Genomic DNA, 24,871 nt, shown 5'->3' with positions numbered 1-24,871 from the left:
TATAAATCTTCACTACCTCTTCCAGCTCATGCTGTGTTTCATGTTTCAGCCACAAGATTTTCTAATTGTTTGATGTTTTTTTCAGAGGAACGATCAGTTGATCACTTGGTTAGTTATTTGCTGCTTCCCTCAGTTTCTCACATCTGGGTTTAGTCCTTGTTCGCTATCAGAAATCAACATATTAATGAAATATATATATAACCACCCCCATGTACAATACTGATATGCTGCTGTTCACTGTGACTCTGAGTGTTAACCCAGGCAGATCTTTTAATGGCAGCATTATTGCTACGCTGACCTCCGACCTCTGAGAAACTATATTGGTTCTGGGCCAAAGCTGGCCTCTGCATTTATGAGTGAACCATGGGTTTACAATGGAGACAAGCAGATGTCAGTATTAGTATTAGACTATGTGGTTTGGATGTGAGGGGGTCAACTCTCAGTGTGTGAGCGTATATGTGTGCTTTTATATTTGGCTGGGAAGCTGAGATCAATAGATGGTCATAAGGCGTGTTGTGGAGGGATCCATCGTAAGGCCTGAGTCTTATGAGGCGGTGGGTGGTGGGGGTGGGGGGGTGATCAATGGCAAGCACTATCTTGCTAATTGATTGTGTTTCCAAGACGGGTCTTTTTTAACAAGCCTACGCTCAGAGAAAAGAAGAATAATCAATAGGAATTTTCCAATCTTGTCAATATGGCTCTACCCTCCCCCAGACTCAAAAGAACAACTCGCAAAGACTCGGGCATACTCTGCTTTTATTTTATTAAAAAACAAGATTCTACCTATCACAAATGCACATCCTTTTATGTGTTCTGCTTTTATTTTTAAAGAGTTAATTCTGCTTCTTGAGTTTCACTATCTAAACAATGATTAGTTGTCCCGGCCAATTGCTTGACTTCAGATGCTTGGCTCCAAGTGGAATCCATTACTCTTAATCTTAGGTTGTGGGTTGTATTGATCTGTTTGTAGTCTTGGTTCTAGTTATGTGCATGTATCCCAGGTTTGTTCTCAACAAGTCAGTGCAGTGTTTTGTTAGTTACTTATATTTGAAATGTATTATTCCTCTTTTTTGGTATATTGTAATAGATTTGTAAGAAAAAACTGTTATATAATGCAGTCCTTAGTTTTTTGTTCTCTATGCTGATATCAATTCTAAATCTTATTTTCCTGTGAAATGACCTAAACAGACTAAATTCTGCTGTGCAGTAAAACTCTTTTTAATCGTTCTTTACGGTTTAACTGTCTGGACAGTTTGACAAGAAACTATTCAGATATCATTTGTTTCCTCATGTATGTCTGGTCTGAGCCACTGCGATGTCTCTGGGAGGCAGCCCGACCATCTGTTACATGTTAGTCCATACACCTGCTTATTCCTGCTCATTTTCAACTAACTCCAAACATTACAAGAAATGACGAGTGAGGCCATTTCCCTCGACGCTTCCTGAACGACATGTTTCACTGTTGTCAACCTGTTCTTAAACAGCGGGAAAAAAAACTGGGGAACATTGGGGGAATATCGGCCCCCTCATTCTTCAGCCCCAACTGAAAAAAAGTCTTTGGGAAAAGAACATTAAACTATCAGCCAAAGAATAAATGCAGCAACATTTTTTGTATTGTGTCAGGGGTCGAATTCCTCCCCTCTCCCAGATGCATACTCAAACTCTGCCGCCAACGCGCTCTACTGGGTCGTCATATATGAACTTGAGAGTTTTATGTGTGAGACAACATTGTCATTTTGGGAGATTGTGGCTCATTCTCTCCATGTTAGATTCTCCTGTAGCTATGAGATAGATTCCATCTCTCTTTCTCTCTGTTGATACTGGTGTGCTGTACTGCAGTTACTTTTTCTGTCACATTAGTTCAAGATAGATGTTCTGAAGGTTAGTCAGGAGGTAAAAATGGCAGTGCTATGATTGGAGGATTTCTCATTTACACAATTATACTTTAATTATATGTCATAAGACCACCCCTTGTCAATAAATTCAAATCCAGCTTTAGTCTTAAATTTTCTCTTTTTTCCTTTTTTTCTTCCTGAAACAAATGATAAGGACTTGATGTTCGACCCCAAATGCAGCTGGCAGCAAAAGGGTCTCTGTAAATTGTGTATCACTCCTCTCCTTTATTACTCAACTTAACAAAGATGTGGAGGATAACATTTTCTTCCGTTGGTTTGGCTGCAGAATGATCTGCCGATGATTTTGGAAAAGTTGATGCAGATTGAAAAAGACCCACCCTCAACTGAAGTTTGTGCTGCTAGTGATAGCTTGTAAGATTCTTGGAGATTGTATGATGGGAAGAGCTGGTCTGTAGCTGGGAAGCCTCAAATAGAGATGGATATAAATGGATATATACTTTTACTTGAGAAAGGACCGAAAAGAAACTGTGTAGCCCAAACATTTTTAAAGGTTAAGGTCACCAAAAACTGAAAACTTCAATGGAAATAAATGAAGCTTTAAAAGTTAAAGCAAACAATTTCTACAGGTGCCCTAACCTCTGTTAATGACTTTAAATCCCTCTGTCTGTATGAGAGCAGTGTCTGTTGCATTGTTAAGGCAATACTATACTGCAGTAGTAGTTCTGTAGGTCCTACTGTAGTAGTACAACATGTTGAGAAAAGCTAAGTAACAAAAGAAGACGCCTGGTTGGCGAGGGTCTCATCTCCACAGAGAGATATAGACCCAAACCATTAGAGTTAGATAGATCTTTCAATTATCTTTATGATTAGGAATATAGTGTAATATACTCTCCACACTTTGTTTCAAACATCAGAATTGTTTATTAAGTTCTGCGTACACGCTAACTCTGACTCTAAAGACACTGATCAGTTCAACTTAGTTTGATTTGTAGAGCACCGGACCACACAAGGCACTTTACATCATAAGGTTGAGAGAAACCCAACAGTTCCCACAATGAGCACTCAGCGACAGCGGAGAGGAAAACACTGCACCGGTCGGAGAGTTGCTGGTTCACACTCACAATGATCCACATCACACTGATGCAGATATTAATATGCAAAAATTACCTGTCTGTCACACACATACATACATGGGACAAACTCAGAGACACTGGTCCTCTCAGTCTGCTGTCACAGGTCTCTCCCTGGTGGGCGAGCAATGTCCAGTCCCTCCAGACCCCCTGTCAGTGAGCCCCTCAGGCTGGGGGCCAGGCAGCGTGGCGACACAGCCCTGAGGCTCCAGTGCACACCACCTCACACAGGCTGGACCACTGAGCAGCTGGCACAGGACTGCAGGGATGGCTCCTCCCTTGGGGCGATGCGAGCGGGAAAATGACACAAAGACAGACAGGGAGAGACAATGCTATATCTCGAATATCAAATTCACTGACAGGTACTGCTTTAAACAGCGAGAGCCCCACTCAGGAGTTGGACTGGTGAAAATGAGTTCATGGGACCTTTTGGTGAGCCTCGAGCTCCCAGTGATGTGGTCTCATGTGAACTGGGAAGATCCAGGACTCTATAGTTTGCACAGGAAGTGTATAATGGGTGGTGGGTTATGAGCCAGGTTTGTGTTTGGCCACCTTTGCTCCGCTTCGGCCGGTGTTGGCTGTTGTGGCTTGAACCCTTGACACCAGAAGAAGGCCTGGTTTGTTTTCTTTAAGAGCCTATGGAGGGGGCAGTCGGAAACGGAGTGAAGCAAAGAAATGTTTTGACAGGAAATGGGAACGGACTACCAATGGGCTAATGTGGAGGAACAGCAGGGGGACCTGTGTGAGTGGGTGGGATGCAGAGGGGATGGGGAGGGGGTTAAAGTTTGGAGTTGCAGCTCAATGGCGCACTGAAAGGCCTCGCACTCCCAAAGTATAGCTGGGGCAAACCCTCTCATTTGTCCAGCCGCTAATAGGGTTCACCTTTGGTTGAGCAGTTTAGAGATTAAGTAGGGGCACTCAGAGGATCAGGAGGGGGCAGATTAGCGTGATTTAAAGCCACTTCAAATTGCAAGCAAGTGAGAGATGTGTGGTTTTTGGGTGTGTGACTTTGTGTTTGGTTGTATGATTTGTTTCCATGTGAAATTCATTTGGCATTTATGTTTGGGAAGGGGATCTTGTATCAGTGTAATCAGGGTCCTGTGTGTTTGTGTGTGTGGGTTGTGCGGAGTCAGAGGCCAGTAAGCAGTGGTATTCAGGAACTGGGACTGTTTTCCTTGGCTGGGTGTTGCTGCCGTGGATCTGCGTGTGTGTGTGACTGTGTGTGTGTGTGACTGTGTGTGTGTATGTGTGTGTGTGTGTGTGAGACTGGTGCTGGTCATCCTCCCCTGTTAAAGTCTTAAATTTCACTAATGACTTAACAATGCCCCCTGGTGCTGGGTCGGCCCCAGGAGCCACCTTGTTTGTTTGTCTGTCTGTTTATCTGGAATCTGGACACACACAGTACACATGTGTAGTACTTTTTCCCAGGAGTTAGATTTTCTCTTAAAGGTCTTTCACTTTCTGAGAACATTTCCTATCACTAATATTTACACATTTGTGGTATTAAGTTAAATTTGATGATCCCCACTGGCTTACACTTGAGGCAATACTTCTTCCTCCTCTGACCTAAAAGAAACATATCTATTACATTGTGTAGATATATTTTTTACAGGCTGTTAATTATTAACAGATGTATATGTGCTGAACTGCAATATATATGAATAACAATTATTCTATTCATGCTAACACTCGAATAATGTATTTATGGCTTAGGGTTACACCTTTTAATACAAAGTTACTTAGTATTTAACAATAAAACAGAAGATTGCAAGTAATTAAATCCAAAACATAGCTGTGCCAAGATAAGTTTCAATTTAAGTTGTATAACGTCCAATAACAACATACATTTTCTTAAGGCACTTTACATATAAGTTCTAGACCTACCATATTACAGTGAAACCCAAGCACACCAGAAATTAGCAACCAATAGTTGAGAGTTTGCCACAAAAAATAGATCTAAAGATGATACTGCCTGTCTGAGATCTGCAGGCAGGATGTAAGACTATATGTAGGATCTCAGGCAGTGATCAGGTAAAGTCTTACCATCAAATCTAAATCTCACATGTAGCCAGTGAAGGATTGGTGTGATGCGGTCACTTCTCTAAGCACGTGCGAAGCCTGGCAGTTGCGTTTTGTACAAGTTGTAATCTTTGCACGTTTCTCTTGCTGATACCAGAGTACATCGCAGTGCAGTAGTTGAGCCTGGCAAGATAAAAGCATGGATAACCAAGTGTGTAAGAGAAAGGGATGATCTTCTGTAATGAGCTGTCCCAGTTGGACTGCACCACTTTGGTCATTTAAGCATCAGAACGCTGCTCAAATATAAACTTCAAGAGAAGCAGGAATCATGGCCGTCTCTGTGGTGTTCTGCTGCCTGAATCGTTGTTTTCTTTCCTTCATGGTGGAAGTAAAGAAAAATGGGAGCAGCAATTTAACAATTTGAGTGTCACCATATTGTGTGTTTGTGTGAGTGAGTGTGTATGAGTGTGTGTAATGGTCCTGATGAATCTGTCAGGGCTGAGGGCAGGGGGTGATGTGACTGCTGACAGGCTCCCAGCATGCCTGCTGAGGGCCCCGACCGTCTGCGTGCCCTCCCCTCGGCCCCCCCATCAACCCGGCTCCCCTTCTCCTCTCCCAGTCCTCAGCTCCGCACATTTGCTGTGTGTTAGCCATGGATAGTAAATTACAGCACCCTGGACCTCTGAGCAATTCCATTCTCATCCCTTCGCACGTTCCACGTTCCACGTTCCTCTCCCTCTCTCCCTGCAGCACCATTATCCAGCTCACCTTCTCTGCGTCTGTCTGTCTCCCTCCTTTCTCTCATTTTGATCCGCTCTCCTCCCTCCTCTGTCTGTCATATCCGTCCTGGCTCTTCGACTCCCTCAACCCTGTCAGATTTCTCTCCCCTGTCTGTCTTTCTCTCACTTCTGTTATACTTCTCATCCTCCGTTCCTCCATTGTGTCACGCTACACAGCGTTCCCCTCCCTTACACATCCCCTTCACTCCCCCTTTACTTTCTTACACGCAGGTCCCTGTAGTCTAGGCTTCACAGGTTTCTCAGCGGCTTCTCTCTCTCTCTCTCTCGCTCTCTCTCTCTCTCTCTCTCTCTCCCTCTCTCTCGCTCTCTCTCGTCCTCCTTCCCATCCCTCTATCTCGCCCTCGTCTCTCTCCCTTTCTGCTCCCCCCTCTTCTCTGCCTTTCTGGAAACAGATGTTGTTTGTCAGATCTTATCATTACTGGCTAATTAAGAAGATATCTCTTCTCCTTCTGTTGTTGCTTCTCTTTCCTCTCCTTGCCTCTCGGTGGCATCCATCCCAGATTCATTGTTCTCCTCTGAGAAAAGGTTCAAGTCGAAAGCTTTGATATTCGCTACGTTATTGATAATTCTGATTCGTGCCTGATTGATTGAAAGAGTTTTGAAACCCGGGGATGTTGTATTGCAGATGACCTCCTGGTTTGTTTGAAATCTCTTCGGTTGTAGAGGGTGCTTTGCGTCCCCATTTGACAGTTATGAGAGTATATTTTGAATCCTCGTCCCTCAGGACACACCGAGCATGCTGGGAGAGGTCAGGCCACTGATGGGACTTCTATTCCCTGTCCTGGTTGTGAATTCATGCTCTCCAGCCTCTGAATATCTCTCCATATCCATCTATTTGGCAGGCTGACCACCGTCCCATGTGGCCCAGCTTTGTATGCATGTATCTATGGCTGAGCTAAGCTTGGGAGACGGAAACATTCATTCATTCTAAATAGTTGGAATACACATTTAGCAGCTAAAGCAAGAGGTTATGCAGTAAAACCCTTCAGCACCCAGGAGAAACCCTCAAGGGCCTCTGGTGTACCCTTCCCATCATTCCACTCTCCTCCGCCCAGCACCTCCTCTCCCCAGGCCCTGTTTTTTGCGGTGGCAAGCCTGGAGGATTTTACAGCACGACCAAGCTCTATAAATCAGCACTAGTGGTTTAAATGTTTGGCTTTGTCACAGTTCTCAAGTTTAGAGGCGGGACGGGCCAGGGCCGAGGTTGCAGGGGTGAAGCCAGCCTGGGAGGCAATGAACAAGAGGCCAAGAGGGGCACGGCCAATTCACCGGGCAAATCCATAAAGAGCCCAGTCCAGTCCCCCCCCCCCCCTCCCCCCATGTGTTTACTGTCTCCCTGAAATTACCTGGAGATGATTGACTCACTGATTCTCTCACCAATAGTCGATTCGATGTACGTGTTGGATTTCTTTCTTCCCAAATGTAATTTTTTCTACAAACAAACCGCAATAAAAGAACATTACCTGATTATAATGAAGTTTAAAGTAAGGAAAAAATATATTATGTAAATCAGAAGTTATCTGATTTAATAATGAGAGAACAAGAAAGTGTTCAGAGAAATAAAAGGTGACCAGAGATATATCTCAACTGTTTGGTAAAGTAACTCAGTACACAGGCTGCTAAAGGACTTCATTTGAAAGGCATAGTTACACATAGTTTTACATTCAAAACACAAAATCACTTGATGGAACGTTTTCCGCTTTCATAGATTAAAAGTCACATATGCTGCAGATTTGCTTCGCCTCAGGAAGTGAATGTTTTATTCACTTCTGTGCTTGTACAGATTAGAAGTGAGCGGAAAGTACTCTTGCTTATTTGTGACTGTGCCTGAATCAACATTATAGAAAGTAATTCAGATGAACTGAACATGAAATTGGTTATTGCAAAAATTATAATCTAATAATTGGACGCATGTTATCATTGTAACTTTGTAAGAGTGCTTGGTCTGATAATACTTCTGTGCTGATGAGGGAGATTTTGAATGAAGGATTTTTACTTGTAGTGGAGTATTACTAGTGTAGTAGTAGTGTTATGCTTGCATTTGTACTTTTACTCATGTAAACTATATGAATACTATAAACTTGGTTGTTTCGAGGTACATTGCATGTGGGATGTTTCAACTTTTACTACCCAGATTACAAGTGCTGATATAACTGAGAGACGTTCAGACGTCGGGTAATGTGATGACCAGTCACTTGCTGATAGTGGAGACAGCAGAGGTTCAAATGTAATATAAACGTGTAGAGATCTAGCAAAGCGGAGGTGTTTATTGACTGGATGATTTTAAAAGCTGTTACAAAAATACACAGTTTGCCTCCGTGACGTTTGTTATAGTGAAAGGCGAGTGCAGCTGATGCCAGAGATTTCCCTGTATTTTAGGATTGGGGGGGTCGTACAGGGAAGACTGGTGTGAAAGGTCCTGTGGTGGTATGCGACAAAGGGGGTATCAGTTCGTGGAGGGTTTTCTGTGCCCCATTAGCAGTGTCAAAGGTCATGTGCCCCGGGTGTTAACCCTGGTGACCAGTCTAGCTTCCAGTCTGCCAGGGGACCCAGGTCCGGGGGTATTTATTACCAGCCCCCCCTCACATCCCCACTCCATCCCCCAAACACGGCGCTCCCCATGGAGGAAAACAAAACACCTCCATCCCTCCCCCCCAGCCGCTCCTCGGCCCGAGTACATGTACTAATTGGATGCATATCCATACATTGATGCATGACGACCCATCTGTAGAACGCTGCCTTGGCGTGAAGCATTCTTAGGTCAACAGTGGTTTATCCGAATCCCCGTCCATAGCCATGAGCTACAGCGTGTTTTTGGCCAATTACCTTAATGTTTTATTAAAAATCAGCTCTTGCTTACGTTCGTGTGACTTTCACTCGTTTGTTTTTAAGGCGCCGTTTTTGCTAATGTGTATGATTTTGCATGATTGATTGTGCACACATGGTTGCTCGCAAGTCGCTGTTGGTCTTTGTGTATTTTCCTGTGAAGTCATGCATGTGTGTGTGGCCTGCACGGCCTGTGTGTGACTCGCATGCACGCTTACGTGCATGAATCTGGGCCTGCTGTATGAGTTAGTGCTCTCAGTGTGTGAGTGTGGCAGAGGAAGGCCCTCAGCATGTCAGTATGTTTTAATGCTTCACATCTGGTTTCCTAATTTTCCTCCCTGCTTCCCTCCCTCCCTGAACCCCTGCCCTCCCCTCCGCTCCCCTCGGCTGCGATGTCAGGACACTGTTTTGTTTTTTCAGGGGTGATGGTGGTGGAGGGGAGGTGGGTGATGGAGGGGATGTCTGATGAGTGATGGCCGTGAATACAGGACGACAACATTCCCCGTCTCCTTCTCTGTCTCTGTTGTGCAGTCTCTCAGTATTTCCTACACCCACCAGCCATTAGGCTTCACAGAATAGATCAGGGGTTACATGTATTAAGAGGAGGAAGAAGAGAAGCTCTTTTCTCTGTCTCCACCTCTTCATCTTCACTCCTCCTCACGTCTCTCTGAGCAGCAGGGCATCTCCGTCTTGTGAAAAACGATGACAATCTCCTTCTCCATATTTCTTTTTTCTTCCATATTTTTCTATTGAAAAATACATTTGTCTTCTGTGATGACACTAACTCAAAATTGGAAGGCCGAAGGCAACTCCAGAGGCGGAGAGGAGCAGTGAAAGTTTTTCTAACTGTGCAACTGAATGACTTGAAATCGGGTTTTAAACCTTTCGCTCACATGCTTCAAGAGCTGCTGCTACCAGTAAACCGTCATTTACAATGAGCACAGAGGGCGATGTGTTTTATGTCTATGTGAAAATGCAGTTTATGTCAACAGTGATTAGTGCTGATGAATGCCTATGAACATTTTTGTTAGAGGGCCTGTGCTGCTTAGGTGCTCGCTCCATGATTAAATCCATATGTAAAACATAGTGAGTAACACTTATGTGTAACAGATGCCCCGTGAACGGAGAAATTTGAAACCGAGCACCCACAGTGAGGAGTACAAATTTAGCAAAGCAAACAAATTACATAAATGCACATCTTTGATTGTTTTTAGCGCCGTGACTTGCGGTTTGGCCGCTGAACCAATTTTAGTTAAGCAAGTTGTCACCACTGGGACGGCCGCCTCGTGTTGTGAGGCCTGTGTTTAGTCTTGGGAACTGAAGCAGATGCAGACAAAAGGGATCGGAGGCCTTGACAGAGATGCAGAGGTGAAGACAGAAAAGAAGAAAAAAAAAACAGACTCCCCGCGGTGTCGGAGTGGAAAACGATCCCAAGGTTTAAGACTCGGGTCTATGTTTTGTTTGTGTTTCCTGTTTTAAGTGTGTCTGTGAAGTTTCAGTGTTAGAAAGCTTGGTTTCTGGGGCTGACCTTACCAGACGTATTTTAAATGTAATTATTTCATTTAAAATCAATATGGAGAAAAAAAATCTCGAATAAATTGCTCTTATTAAGATTTAATATAATATATAAAAAAATCAAAGCCACTTCTCTTTTTCTTTTTAAGAGAATAAAACCTTTTTAATTCTTAGTTTTGCTAAATTTACTTGCTAGCAATTAAAAAAAAAGAAGTTGAAAGGTGTCTCCTGTTAGTTTTATTACACTTCTAATCAAACAGAAAGGCCCTTTTACACCTGCCTCACAGAATACAACATCCTGTCAATGCACAGAACAAGGCCCACATCAAGGATAAACGTCTAAAAAGCTGCCGGAGCTCTTTGAAAATAGCCTTTCTCTGCGATTTCCCCAATGACATGAAGATCACCTCCGATTCTTTGCATGTTCTCCTCATCTCTTCCCTGTGGATGGGAAGGCGTGTGGGTGTATTACATTACCAAAACAAAAACAAACAACAGCAATATTAAACTTTTGCAACCACAATAGAGGAGGGGATAAAAAACAGAGGGCCCTCGACTTCTTATTAATTATGCAAGATTAGTCTAATTATAATTCAGCAAATGAATGTGTGGCAGAAGGTGCGAGGCGACGGGGCTGGGAGATTTGCATGTTAAGTGGGCAGGGGGAAGCGGCTAATGCATGCTAATATATGCGTCAATGTCTCGCTTTAATTTCAGCATTTGCAGCTGTGTGCGTCCGAACTGAGGGGGGTGAAAAGTTGACTCAATGGGTTTTTGGGAGGGGGCAAAGGTGGGGGTGTCAGTGTATTAGAGTGTGCATGCATGCATGTGAATGTGTGTTTCTGCGCGCGTGTGTGTGTGTGTGTGAGGCATCTGGTGTCACACAAACAGGGAGTGATGAGGAGAAGTCAACAAACAAGGTCAAGAACCCTCAGAAAGTGTTGCATGGATGTAGTCAATCTCTCAATTAGGGCTGTGATTTCACTATCGGAGGCGTCGTCACCGCTTAGATTCATCGTGTGTGTCAGTCAAATGAGGGATGACGGCTGAGTATATGAACTCTGAGTGGCCAAAAATGCAAATGGAAAGGAAAGTGGAGTCACCAAACCACAGCCAAACTGCAGAGTGCATGGTTATTAAACCAAAAATATGCTTCCCATGTTGTTATGAGTTAGCGCCTTATGTACGACTGCTACATATGTCCCCTAATATAAAAAATCATTGCCCAGGATATAATTTACATATTGTATCACCCTCCAAGGAGGCAGTAAAATGAAACTGAACACTTTTGATTTCTTTCTTCAGACTCAAGTAATAAACTGTAACTTTCACTTTTACTGAATATATAGCGATTTTAAATCCTGCTAAACTTCTGGACAAAGTCAGACGTCGATGAGGAATGAAATGAGAGGAGGAAGTGGGAGAGGCGCAGATGTGCTGGTCTACATGTTTCCACTCCGCCCTGAGGTCTAGTGCAGCTTCGAGGCTGAAGGTCCATAAGCCCTCGCTGATAAATTATAATCACTCACTGCCAACAACAATATTGATTGTCCAAGTGACGAAACGGCTCAAATCAAAACATATTGGACGCACTGTTGGAACCGAGAGCTGCTCGTGTAGGCCAGGTCCTTCTCGCCAGGGAGGAAGCTGGAGCGGGTGATGGAAGAACGGCGAGCAGAGGCTGACAGAAAGAGGGAGAGGTTAGCGTTTGATGGGAGGGTTCGGGGCTTTGGAGGCCAATATGAAGTTCCTCTCCAAGCAACAGCTCTCTATTAAGTTGACTTATATGCGCAGGGATCACAGTGTGGGTGGGATTGGAGCGACACGTGCAGCCCACCGCCTCCCTCCGCAGCATCTTTCCTCAGCACTGTTGTTGTTTGGTTAATCAGTTAGTGATGTTTTTTCATGTTGGACAGAGTTGTGTCCACGGTGAAGAGGTGGACATCTGGTTTGCGGGGCTGTATGTTTGCCATGATTAAATCCCAACCCTGCACCGTTCTCATGCTCATTTTTTTTCTTTTCTTTTTTCGCTTTATCACATGTCCTCTGTCCAAACTCTCTCCTCCGTGAGATTTGTGTGGATCCTCTCGCCCTCGTCCTGCACCTGCACTCTCGATGTACTTTCCTGCATCTCACCCCGCCAAGTCTCTCTCCTCCCTCCTCGCTGTATTTCAGTGATGGAATGTGTTCTTGTTGTTGCCGTCTCTTTCCCATCGCTGTCTTTGCCTCTCAGCATGGGGACTTTGGGATTGCGGCAGAGCTTTGTTGCCATGGCAGCGGGCCGTGTTGCCGAACCGCGTACACCTGGGATTTGGAGTCTCTCTCCGTAGTCTCCCTCACTCCTATTTATTCCACCTTTCTCTCAGATTGTCTTTGGTGTGGCAGGGGCTATCAGCACCCCTCTCTCCCTCTGTCTCTCTCCATCTCCTCCACAGTCTATCACATTCAAAAGTATAAGCACACATACGTAATGAGACACATACACTTGAAAACAAAATTCATGTCCGTACCAGCGCCTGTGCCTCTGTCACTACCTTCCTCTTTCCACCTCCTCATTTCACGTTCTCTGTAGTTGTCTCTACTTCGTTTCCCACTCCATTCCCATGTGGGGGTTCAAATACAGCATCGCGGGATACCGTGTTCCCCTGAGTCCTCTGGCATACATCACTGTCTCCGGTTTACTTTGAAACACAGAAGCGCTTTTCACTGGACTGTGCTTCAAATTCTCATCACTTGATTTAAAGTGTAATAACATTGACTTTAATGCTAAGCTAAACAGCTGGGATTGATGTCAGAGCTGTTATCATATAGCTGTGCACACGTACACACGTACACACGTACACACACATTCACCATCGAAAAGACCTGTCTCTGCAAATTAATTAATGTCCTCCTCGCCTACTAGTGTGATGAAGGGTTGCAAATAATCAGATATGTGTTTCTCTCATGTGATTTCAGTTGCTGATGTACAAACACGTGTCCTCTTCTTTATCTTTGCAGGTTTTTCTTGAAGTTTTTCCTGAAATGTAACCAGAATTGTCTGAAGACGGCAGGAAACCCGAGGGACATGAGGAGATTTCAGGTATGAAGATGCAGAATGTGTTTGTGGTTGTGTGCGAGCAGAAGGTGGGAAACCGGCATTGTAAACCAAAATGATTTTACAGTCATGCGAACACCTTCTCTTCATGCCCCCCACCCTCCAAATAGCTTAATTTAGTAATTAGTTCCTTGTAGCCTTTGTAACAAATTCTCATATAGTGACGCTCTGGAAAAAAAGTTGATCCCAATGGAAGACACAGTGGAGGGAGTCAGAGGTGAAAGTTAAAAATCTATGAGAAGTCAGAGAGATTAAAAGACAAACGAAAGGAGTCAGATATGTGGGAGCCCCGGCCGTTGGGGTGCAGGAAATAGGTTGAGGTGTTTCAGGAAGTTGTCAAGAATTGAGTGATTGGCTCCAGATGGAGGAGGTCATGCTCCGTGACCCAGGAAGTGGTCACAGGGGACGCTCCCGCCTCACTTCCTCTGCCGTCTTTCAGCACCAGCGGCCCCTGTCTGGCATTCGCCTTCTCCCTGAGAACCCCTCTGTCCTTCTCCTCGTCTTTGTGCTCCCCCGGCCTTCAACCGTGTGTTTGCTTTAACTCTTGCGCGCTGACACATGCTGAGAAGTTATGAGCACGCACGGACTCTCATCTCTGGGTTAAAAGGTGATCAGAGCTGGACAGGAATCTGCTGCGTGATCGATAATTTACAGTTATCTTCCCTGAGGTTCCCCCTTCTCTTTCCACCACCTATAGCACATGTGCTTCTTTTTCCTCCATGAAGTTCCTTCACCTGCAACAATTACTGCCAGGTGTTTATGGATTATTAGTTCAAGATCTTTCCTGCTGATTTCCAAAAGAGACACATTATGAAATAGTTATGGCTTATGTAATTTAAAATACTTTTCCTCACTGACCTATTCCCTTGTAAACACTCACTCACTTTAAATCATTTAGAGAAATTTTATCACATCAACAATCATAAATATCCATAGCGAAGAACCTACACGTTTCCTCTCCTTAATTATCTATGTGTCATCCATGTGAGGCAGATGTGGGAAGGGACATACACATGCTTCGGCCAGAAAATTCAAATTAGGGTCACCATATATCATCCGCTACTTTAACGGGCGGCTAAAATGGGAGATTTGGTCCATATGTTTGGTGTCATTGAAGGATCAGGGGGAGACAACAATGAGCCTGCTGCATGCTGTGTGAATCAAAAAGTTAGGCAAGAGGCAGTGGAGAGGCCATATGGAGACCTGATGGAGGAGTGGAGGGGTGCAGGAGCAGTGTCATCACCACAATGCAGCCGTATTATGGAGATCCCAGAGACGTCATATTAAATATTGAAAAATATGACCATCACCTTGGCGCTGAAGCCAATTGTAGCCCAGGGATTTGGGCGTTGTAACCAGATATTGTGACACCCGGTGGCTGTCCAAGTCGTGCATCGTCACTCATGTATCTTCCCTCTCCATCAGGTGGTCTTGTCCAGCACCGTGTGCGTAGACGGCCACGTCCTGGCAGTGTCTGACAACATGTTTGTGCACAACAACTCAAAACACGGTCGGAGAGCCCGCAGGCTGGAGCCGGGCGAGTCTGCAGAGAACACTATGGAATATGGTAAGACACAGACACTGTTACACCATGTCACTCCACATATATCTTTTTATTTCATACTACATGTCTGCTTCGTCATTCACAATCAGAAATATAGGACATATTCATCCAGCAGTAAACAGCAGGTACTTGAGTCGTCCAACGTTCAATTCTAATCACCATGATACAGCAAACATTATCGGGGATGCTACTGAGTTCATTAACTGAGCTAATTAATGCATTAATAAATGATTAATATAATATATTATCTTAAATTGATTTAAAACTAAACATAAGTCAATAACTTGTGTTTACTTCCGAAATAAGAAATACAAATTACATTTACCTGTGTACCTGTTTTCTCGAGTATTTCCATTTTGTGGAACCTTTTGGTTTGCACTACATTTTTAGGGAGATTTAGTCAAGTATGTTACCACTGTAGTTACATATCATGATATTTTATATATAAAACAAGTTGAAATGGAATTTAAGTTGTTTGCTTTATTTTCTTTTTCTTTTTTCTTTTATTGTCTTTGAGCTTTGTTGAAAGCGCTTTATAAAAAAAAGATAAATAACAATAATTATTATTACTCAACGGAATAAAAAGTAGTTCAAAATAACTCCATACTGGGTTGCTACATCATTTAATCTTTGCATGCACTATTAACGCTTATAATCCCATAATATGATCTACACAGAATATAACACTTTCCTCCTGTTTAACTTCTAATACCTTTATTTTCACTTAAGTTAGACTGCTTTTATTTTTACCGTTTTTAACTGTGTAGTTACTTTTACCAAATTAAATGATTAATGCTTCTGTCAACACCAATTGAACTGCCTTCAGGTTATGTGACTTCTTAACCAAAACTTAACATGGACCTTTAATTACCTCATCCAACACCTTGTTCCTCATGTTTTGAGTTAGTGTAGCTGTGAAGAACATTTGTCTTTAAACTGATCAGCGCCTATTACACACTCCTCCTGCGACACTCATTACAACCACGTTTTATCTTCATCTTTTTTTTTTTTATACCTGAACATCATGTGTTGAAACCCTGTGAGTAACTCTTGCCTTGCTCTCTCTTGCAGCCACTCCCTGTATCAAAGCCATCAGTCCCAGTGAGGGCTGGACCACCGGCGGGGCCATGGTCATCGTCATCGGGGAGAACTTCTTCGACGGGCTGCAGGTGGTGTTTGGCAGCATGCTGGTGTGGAGTGAGGTGAGAATTGTCTTCAAAACATCTCACTAAAGATACCATCTTAAGCATATTTACAAATATAGCATATCCATATATATATAGCACATGGCTTGTCTCATTATGTAGATGATTTATGAGCAGGCTATATAAATCAATCTTTCCGCTGTACTGTGTTAGCCTAAATATTGACAAGGAACAGGGAGGAAGTGTTTGTTGCTGTTTTCAAGACACGATTTCTGTGCTATGTCCTCAGCTCATCACACCGCACGCTATCCGCGTCCAGACGCCTCCTCGGCACATCCCCGGAGTTGTGGAGGTCACACTGTCTTATAAATCCAAACAGTTCTGCAAGGGAGCTCCCGGACGCTTCATCTACACAGGTATGGAGACAGTGCATTGTGGCCATTTTATGTGCAAATAGACTTTGAGGAGTTTTTAATGAACTGTGAATTAGATTTAATGCCTCTTTCTCTTTCTCTTTTTTTTTTTAGCCCTTAATGAGCCAACCATAGACTATGGCTTCCAGCGTCTTCAGAAGGTCGTCCCCCGACACCCCGGTGACCCGGAGAAACTGGCAAAGGTGAGATACTTCAATATTTTTATTGATTTGACCATTCTCATCATTATTTTTAGAGAAACTGTGCACACACCACTCTTGATGTTATTGATGTAAATGTAATAAATTGTGTTCTTTGCAGGAGATTCTCCTCAAAAGAGCAGCAGATCTTGTGGAGGCGCTGTATGGAAATCCACACAGTAATCAGGTAAACAGAATCAAATACTTGATACATGATACTGATGACACACTAAACATAGGAATATAGGAAATAAAATAGTGAGAAGTCATGAAAATCACAGAACAGTGACCTAGTTTCTAAAAACATAAGCAATTTGTTTTAAGATAAGAAAAACAAAACATGTTTGAATAAGCTAAATTATATTTAAAGGTAGTTTGGTCTATAAAAATGTTTTAATCAATAATGCCTTTTAAAATAAATGGAAACCGACGAAATTGATGTCTTATTTCTGAGTGTTTCCAGCACTGAGCAATGGTTTATAGATTGATTGATTCTATTAATTAATTCATTTCAGTCGAGTATGAAAATGACTTAAATCGACCAGATTTGAAAAGTCCAATCTAAGCAGTTGACTATTTGCAGCTTCACCATCTGAGGTTTGACTCAGCTGCTGCTGCTTAACACTCACGAGCTCATAAGATAAAACAATATGAAAACATTGTATGTAAACACTGAGCTGCACCGGTAGTTAGGAGCAGCCAAATGACTTTGGCAGCTGACGCTCAGTTCTCTGATGTTGGATTGTATAACAAACACTTTAATGCACCAGCCTGACTTGGAATAATGTCAGCAGTATCAGTTTAGTGTATATATGCTCACTCCCTTCTAACTGGCCACAGATCCAGTGTGTGAGTTAACACTGGTAACATGTAACCACACATCAAAGTCTTTCGTTGAGCAATCGCTGACTGCTGCATCTCCTCTCCTGCAGGACATGCTGCTGAAGCGTGCAGCTGACATCGCCGAGGCTCTCTACAGCGTCCCTCGCCCTCACAGTCAGCTGCAGGCGCTGCCAAGTTCCCCGGCCCACGGCAGTGTCATGGGTCTGGGCTCCTACCCCTCTCAGCTAGGCGTTAGCATCGGGGATCAGAGCAGCCAAGGTGAGCAGAAAGAGACAGAGGATCATCACTGCTTCTGTTTTTTGTCACTGATGAAACTCGAGTCTGACCCAGCACTTTCATTTCCCCTCCAGGTTACATTCGAAACTCCAGCAGTTTGTCTCCCAGGGGTTACCCATCAGCCTCCACTCCTCAGCAGTCAGGCTACGGCAGCGGCGGGATGACCGGAGGCTACGGGACAGTTCCCATGACCAGCCTAGGAGTTCCTGGTTCTCCTGGTTTCAGCAGTGCCTCCCCCACAGGCTCTCCATATAGTAAGATCTTATGTGATCTCTTCAAATCGGTTGTGAAGTCGTGACGTGTGACATCTGTCTCTGGGTCCAAGCTCTGGCTTAGTCAGGATGCTGCAGTGCTGTGTCTCAGATAGTGGAATAGAATCAAAAACAAAATGTATCTTTTGCCGGGTGTATGCAAACGTAAACTAAGCTGAGCAGCACAGAATCAAGTTTGAAGTGCGAAATAAAGTAGATAAATTTAAGTACGTTTGTCATCGAACCGATGCCTCACTTAAAATGACGTGACCTTTGTTGTTTGCTTGAGACCTGAAGGTTTGGACCCAGATATGGATGTTACATCATGTGCAAAGTCACATTAAACAGGCGGATGTTTCACCTCATAGTGCAGGTTGTGTTGTGACTGTCTGGAGACTGACTGTTGCTCTCTGTTCCACAGTCATGCCCTCCAGCCCCACCATCCCAGGAAGCTCCAGCTCCTCATCGTCTCTCTTGCCTTTCTCCTCCTTCCCGTCTGCTGCTAAACAGAAGAGTGCTTTTGCTCCCGTGCTCAGACCCCAGGGCTCCCCCTCCCCTGCCTGCCCTGGCTCAGGGGTGAACAGCTTCAGAGGTAGCCACCCATCTCACTATCTGACCCCGCTGTCTGAACTCACGAATGCAGTCTAACCCCCCCCCCCTTCGTACTAACCCCTCGAAAAAGCTATGACTGAACAAGAGAGAGAGCGGTTGCTGGATGTACATTAAATGCAAGAGCTGAGTGATTAGAATCATAGACTTTGTATATTTTTTTCTCTCCAGCGATGGCGGGCCTGGTTGTCCCGATGTAGCAAAGCACCCGCCCCAATCTACCCCAGACCACTGCTTCACTTAGCCCCTCTTTTGGCACTGAGAGGGCGGGGGGGAATGGAAAATTGATCACTACCATGTATAACTTCCCTCCCCAAGTCCCCCGTCCCCACCGTCCCCCGACGCCATTTCTTAGTCCCTTTCTCATCCATGTGGATGAACAGGACGGGGTATGAAAATGTCCAAAGACCAGCCATCTTCTCCAGAGGCGGAGGAGATTACTCCACCCACAGCTACAGACAGACATACAAACAAACCGTGCTCCTTAGCTACCAGCACCAGACTGGACCATATATACTGCACTGTGTTGAATGAAGGAAAACTGGTCCCGCGTTCACCTCAAGCTTCTAAAGCGTCCGTGTCGACCTCTGGCCTGCTGCCACGTGCAGCGTTCGATCCCTCTAACACCTGCCCGGGCCACGGCCAAGACACGTGCGTTGTGCGAGCGCTGTTGGATGACGGACAACTCTGACATGACGTGGCAGCTCTAAAAAAGCAAGGTGCTATCTTGTCTGTGTGTGGACACCTTTAATGGCATGTGTGTGTGTGTACACTGTCTGTGAGTTAGCGAGAGGTTGTTTTGTAGTAGACTTTTTTGAAGACAATTTACATTCCAGATAAAATAGACCCCTTTATTTTTTGTTCTGATCTCTACGGTTTTACAAGGGAGAACTCTTTGTCTCAAGGGTTATTACTAAAGGAATTCATATATTGATTTATTTAAAAAAAACAAGCAATTTAACTTATTATAGTTAGTTTAGGGTATAATATAAATGTGTTTTATAAAGTGGTCCTTTTTCCAACTGTTACTGAAATGAAGTTATCTCAGCAATTGCTAGTTGATTCGGTAAATGATCCGAGGGAATGGGTTTTGTTTAGTGGAGAAGATGAAACTCTCCTGAAGGTTCTTTCATGACAAAATCCAAATGTTATGCCCACAGTTAAAGAAGGTTATTGTCCTTGTGTAAAGGAAAAATGTTAGTTAGCCTTATCCTTTTTGATTTCACTTATAATGCATGCTTTGTCACACCAATGCCCTGTTATTATTTCATTCCATGTTGCAAATTTAAATGTATATGCCAACATCTTACCGATGGAACAGTTTCATTTTAAATGTTTCAGCCCAGTACAGGTCTCTAGTCACTATGCAGTAAACGGTAAACAGAAGCACAACTGCTCAGTAGTAAAGAACGTGGACGTGTCAGTAATTCATATCATGCTGTTCTTATTCCATGATTTCTGTCATTATAACACAAACTTCATACTCAGGACGTGAAAACAAAGAACACAAAGAGTTAGTGACATTTGCAAATTGTATTTTTCTTTTCTTTTTTTTTTTGGGAGTTTGGTTTATTTTATTTATTTAAAAAAATATTAGCAACTTTAATAATATGTTTTTTGAAGCCATCGTTCTTTGAAACAGTACAAAAAAATGGTGCAAATGTGGTTTGAATTTCTCGAGTTGTAATTATATTTTGTCCTCCAAATAAAACAAGTGAGAAAAACAAAAAAGACCCTGACGCTGATTTCAGTTGTTTTAAATCGATGCATTAAATTCTGAAGTGTCATGGTGGCTTTTCTGTTTTTACATGTGTGCAGAAAAGTAAGTACCTTCCAACAGATTGTATTATCTAACAATTTCCAGGAGATTTTCTTACAAAGCTCCACATTTCAGGGTTCTGCCGGATCTATTCCTGACTGCGCCCATCACCTGTGTGCTCGCGCAGTTTGCTATATTTCTTTTTTTTTGTATACATAGCTGATGAGCCGCAGCATCTTAATTGTGATGCAAGCGTTAAAGACTGAGCAGAGCATGTCAAGATAAACAACAACACTCCCCTCCCCAGCCTCCCAACACACACAGACACACACGCACGCACACACACACACACACACACACACACACACACACACACACACACACACACACACACACACACACACACACACACACACACACACACACACACACACACACACACACACATCTCTCTCCTCTCCAATAAGCCTACTTTTCTCTGAGGACCAAGCCTCTAGGGGCCCGAGTGAGAACCACATGAGTCTCCCGCCAACGTGGTCTCCTTTACTCTCTCTCTCTCTCTCTCTCTCTCTCTCTCTCTCTCTCCCCCTCTCTCTCTCCCCCTCTCTCTCTCCCCCTCTCTCTCTCTCGCTCTCACGTAGGCATGAGCCTCACTATACTGCCTTGTTTTTCAGTCTTTGTTTGTTACCGCTTCATCCTGTCTTGCTCTCTCTCCTTTGCTCCCCTGAAATGGCCCTTCTCTGCTAATGTAATTAGCACTGGTAAAGAAGGGCAGTTAATTACCCACTCTACTTTGATCGGGTAATTAATGTAATGCCAGGAAACGGCAACCGTTTCATTAACATGGCGCTCCAAGCTGCGAGCGGGCAGGGTATGGCGCCCAGCGGCTGCACGTCTTCTTTGTGTATTTGTACACATGTATGGACAAACGGTGAATCAACCACTCTGCTCGGTGACAGTGAGCGACAACGGGACTTCCAACGTGTGACAGTGTCCGTCTGTGACCTGACCTCAACAGGAAGTCACTGTTTCTCTCTGTGCCGTCTTTGTATCTGTGGTATCCAGTAGCACTTAAAAAAGAAAAGGCCTGGGCTGCTGCCTCTTCCTCTTCAACCCCCCCCCCCCCCCCCCCCCATCCTCTTTTTTGATACGCCGTTAATTTGACAAGTTAAAGTCAGCTCTGTTGCCGGCACCTCAGCATTCATCCTGCTGCAGTGCTCCTTCTGCCCAGTGGTGCCGGCGCCATATGCTCCTCTTCCCCATGACTGTTCTGTGGTTGCTGTAGTGGTTTGCGGCGGCGCCATTTACTGTCTACTTGATCACACATTACATAAAGACAGGATGAGATGGTGCCACCTGCCACCGAGCCGTTCCACATCATCACGTCAATAGAGCATGTTGCTGCTGGGCACACGGGGAGCAAACACCTTGTCATTCTTCATTATCGACGCGGCTGAAGTGCTGATGAGCCTCCGCGTTTAAGTTACAATACGGACTTCCTTACAATAGGGTGAGCGTGGACCACAAAATGCACCCTTCCCCTCTCACCTCTCAAGGGATGTGTTTGTGTTTATATACCCAATTAGCCCTCCGGCCACAGCATGGACATGCATTAGGCTGACATTAGCCCTGGGTGTATGTAACGTCTGTTTGTGTGTGTGTGTGTGTGTGTGCAGTACATTTCTTTCTCAGCCGAGGAATAATTTCAGGGGTGTGCGTGCGTTATTAGGCAGACAGAGGCAGGGCTTGACAGGGGTGGCCCACTGTTTGTCAGTTAGATTGGTGGGTTGGTTTCCTCACACCCAGCCGGTGTCCTGTGCCTTTGGCCCGTCAGTAAAATCTGCATTGTTGCCCATTAGACCGCTGGACCCCGATTCCTCTTTTCAAAATGAATCACAACCCCTTCTGCCGTTCCCTTGGGTGTCAGTAGAGTGGGGTGGCAGATGGGACAGACACAGAGCTGCCCCATGAGACCACCCCCCCAACAAAACCCACGCACACACACACACACACACATAGACACATGCAAACACACACTTTCACATATAGGTGCACACACACATACTCAGACATGCATGCATGCACAAATGCATAAGCAGCAACACACACACACACACACACACACACACACACACACACACACACACACACACACACACACACACACACACACACACACACACACACACACACACACACACACACAGTGCACAGCGGCAGCAGCAGCAACACATAGCTCCCCCTGCCCCCAAACACAAACCTCATCTGTCAGCCTGCTGCTTTTGTCCGAACCTCAGGAGTATGTTCCGTGAACACAGAGTGATGTCTCTGTCCCTGCCTCTCAATCTGTGCTTTGTGTACCTGTGTGTGTGTGAGAGAGAGAGTGTTTGTGTGTGAAAGAGAGAGAGAGACAAAACTGCACAGCTTTAGTAGAGAGGTGTAACTAGAATAATGCCTCAGAGACAAATTACCCTAGTAAAAGTGATTATGTTCCTTTGACAACATTCAGATCCTGATTTTGATCTTACATTGAAAACTTTATAAAACCTGACAAGATTTAAAATGACAAATATTTCTGTTTTTATTCAGTTAATGTCACTTTAGATCAAACATTTATATCTTACATAATCTAAGAACAGAGAATGCAGATATAAATTCAATGTGTTTCTGATCATTACTTAACATTGCACTGGTATATATGCATACGTTAACATGAAACAAATATATATATATACAATATATACACTAACATAGATATATAGAAATATAGATAGATAGATATATAGAAATATAGATAGATATATAGAAATATAGATAGATAGATAGATAGATAGATAGATAGATAGATAGATAGATAGATAGATAGATAGATATTTGATTGGGACTTCCATGACACAACACCCTTATAACATACAAAATACACAACGTAAAATGCAATACAATGGTGCAACACACATCAGTGGAATGGACCGGTTAAACTAAAAATAACGATTAAATAAATAATACATCGAACACCTGAAGTGTCCATGATGAAATGAAATAATCATGAATTAGTATTAAACATGTTCATATCATTTTAATTGTATGTCTTGGTGCTGAGGTCATAACTCCCGGGCCTAACTGTGGCCTGTTGGGTTCAAAATAAACATTTAGTAAAGCAAGTTTATGGCATCCAATTACTGATTCAGAGTTTCATAATTTTTCTCAACTCTCTTTCTTGTGTTCCACTCTTATTTCGTATATTAGGTCTGGCCTTGATAGTAAGTCGGTGTCTCTCGTGGTGTCATTCTTTATTTCTGTGTCAGAGGCAGCCTGTTATTAATTTAGACTTTTTAAATGTTACTTAACTCTCTTTCTTATGCTTCCCCTCTCTAATTATTTTGTATATTCGGTCTGGCCTTGTTAAGTCATTTGTTGTGGATTTGATGATTTTACTTTTCTCTCTCTCTCGTGGTGTCACTCTTTATTTCTTTCTATCTTTGGTCCTTAAATCAGTGGCTCCCAATTATAATTCTCCTTCCCTCTTTCTCATGGTTTCACTCTTTATTTACCTCCATCTCACTTTTTTTTTTATCTCCATCTACTCTGGAGTGTACCTGCGGACTGATCTCTCTGCTGGTGGAGTTTCTCTCCATCCTGATCGCTCTCCTCCTCCTCTGGGTACAATATTGACAATTAGCCAGATTAGAGGAGCAGGGGATGTAATTTGGGCCAAACGCGCGTGTGTTTCGCTGCTCGTGCGCGCGCGGCTGTGTGAGGTGAGGAGGCCCGCGCTGGTGATTAATTACAGCCCGGGCCTCGGTGACAGAGGAGGGGGGCTCTCCCTCTGCTGTCTGCGGCCGGCACGCAGGGAGACCCGGCCCGGCTAATTGACCCGGCTTCTGTAAGGCCATCCATCAAGCGTGGCCCGAGTGGCCCCGTAAGAAACACATTATTCTGAGGTAAGTTAGTTAGTTAAGCAACTAGCGCTCCACAGACTCATTAATGCTATTAGCTGCTCCGCTGTGTCCCTCCCGCAGCCGGCGCGTCCCGAGCCGAGCGCCCGGCCGCGTGGAGTCCGTGGGCAGCCTCTCCACAGCCGGGCTTTTTTGAGTTTGGGTTTCACGGTCGTTTGGATTTGATGTTTCCCATAACTGAAACCCGCCCGTGGCCTGGTAGTTGTGCAGCTAACTGCAGCTTCAGGCCCAGTCACCAACAAACACACCCACCACGAGTCACGTGGAGCAGCACCGAGCCTGGAAATCCTTCTGTCCACAGGTTCTGGGCTCGGGCATCACACAGGCATTCTTTGTGCAGGTAGATTTACAACTGTTGAAGAGAAAAAACAAATAGTTTGAACAGCAGGGAAGCTTTGATTTCCACATTAGAGAAGTCTGTTTCTTTTCATGGACGGCCACATTAAAGGTTCAGGTGTGTAAGATGTAGGTGAGAAGTATCTATTAGCAGAAATTGAATATAAAATAATCCAAATGAAGTTTTCGCTACAGTGCAATCATCTTAATTGTATGAATTCGTTTTTCTTACCCCGAGAATGGGCCCTTTGTATTTAAATACTTTATATTTACATC

General features: G+C 43.9%; 1 protein-coding gene across 1 annotated transcript in view; it reads left to right on the top strand.

Annotated features, from left to right (window-relative positions):
- Positions 1–18,583, top strand: part of ebf2 (EBF transcription factor 2) — a 28,878-nt gene extending 10,295 nt beyond the window's left edge. Inside the window, exons 7-15 of the mRNA XM_053420989.1 lie at positions 13,147–13,228; positions 14,669–14,810; positions 15,879–16,009; positions 16,242–16,368; positions 16,480–16,568; positions 16,687–16,752; positions 17,498–17,666; positions 17,759–17,938; positions 18,357–18,583. Of these exons, the coding sequence (XP_053276964.1) occupies positions 13,147–13,228; positions 14,669–14,810; positions 15,879–16,009; positions 16,242–16,368; positions 16,480–16,568; positions 16,687–16,752; positions 17,498–17,666; positions 17,759–17,938; positions 18,357–18,583 (1,213 nt within the window). The remainder of the gene's footprint in view (positions 1–13,146; positions 13,229–14,668; positions 14,811–15,878; positions 16,010–16,241; positions 16,369–16,479; positions 16,569–16,686; positions 16,753–17,497; positions 17,667–17,758; positions 17,939–18,356) is intronic.
- Positions 18,584–24,871: the final 6,288 nt, after the last annotated feature.

The sequence above is a fragment of the Pleuronectes platessa genome, chromosome 4 (genome assembly GCF_947347685.1).
Source record: "Pleuronectes platessa chromosome 4, fPlePla1.1, whole genome shotgun sequence".
Classification (NCBI taxonomy): Eukaryota; Metazoa; Chordata; class Actinopteri; order Pleuronectiformes; family Pleuronectidae; genus Pleuronectes; species Pleuronectes platessa.
The sequence above is the reverse complement of the archived record's forward strand: the minus strand, read 5'-3'. Positions and strand labels throughout refer to the sequence as shown.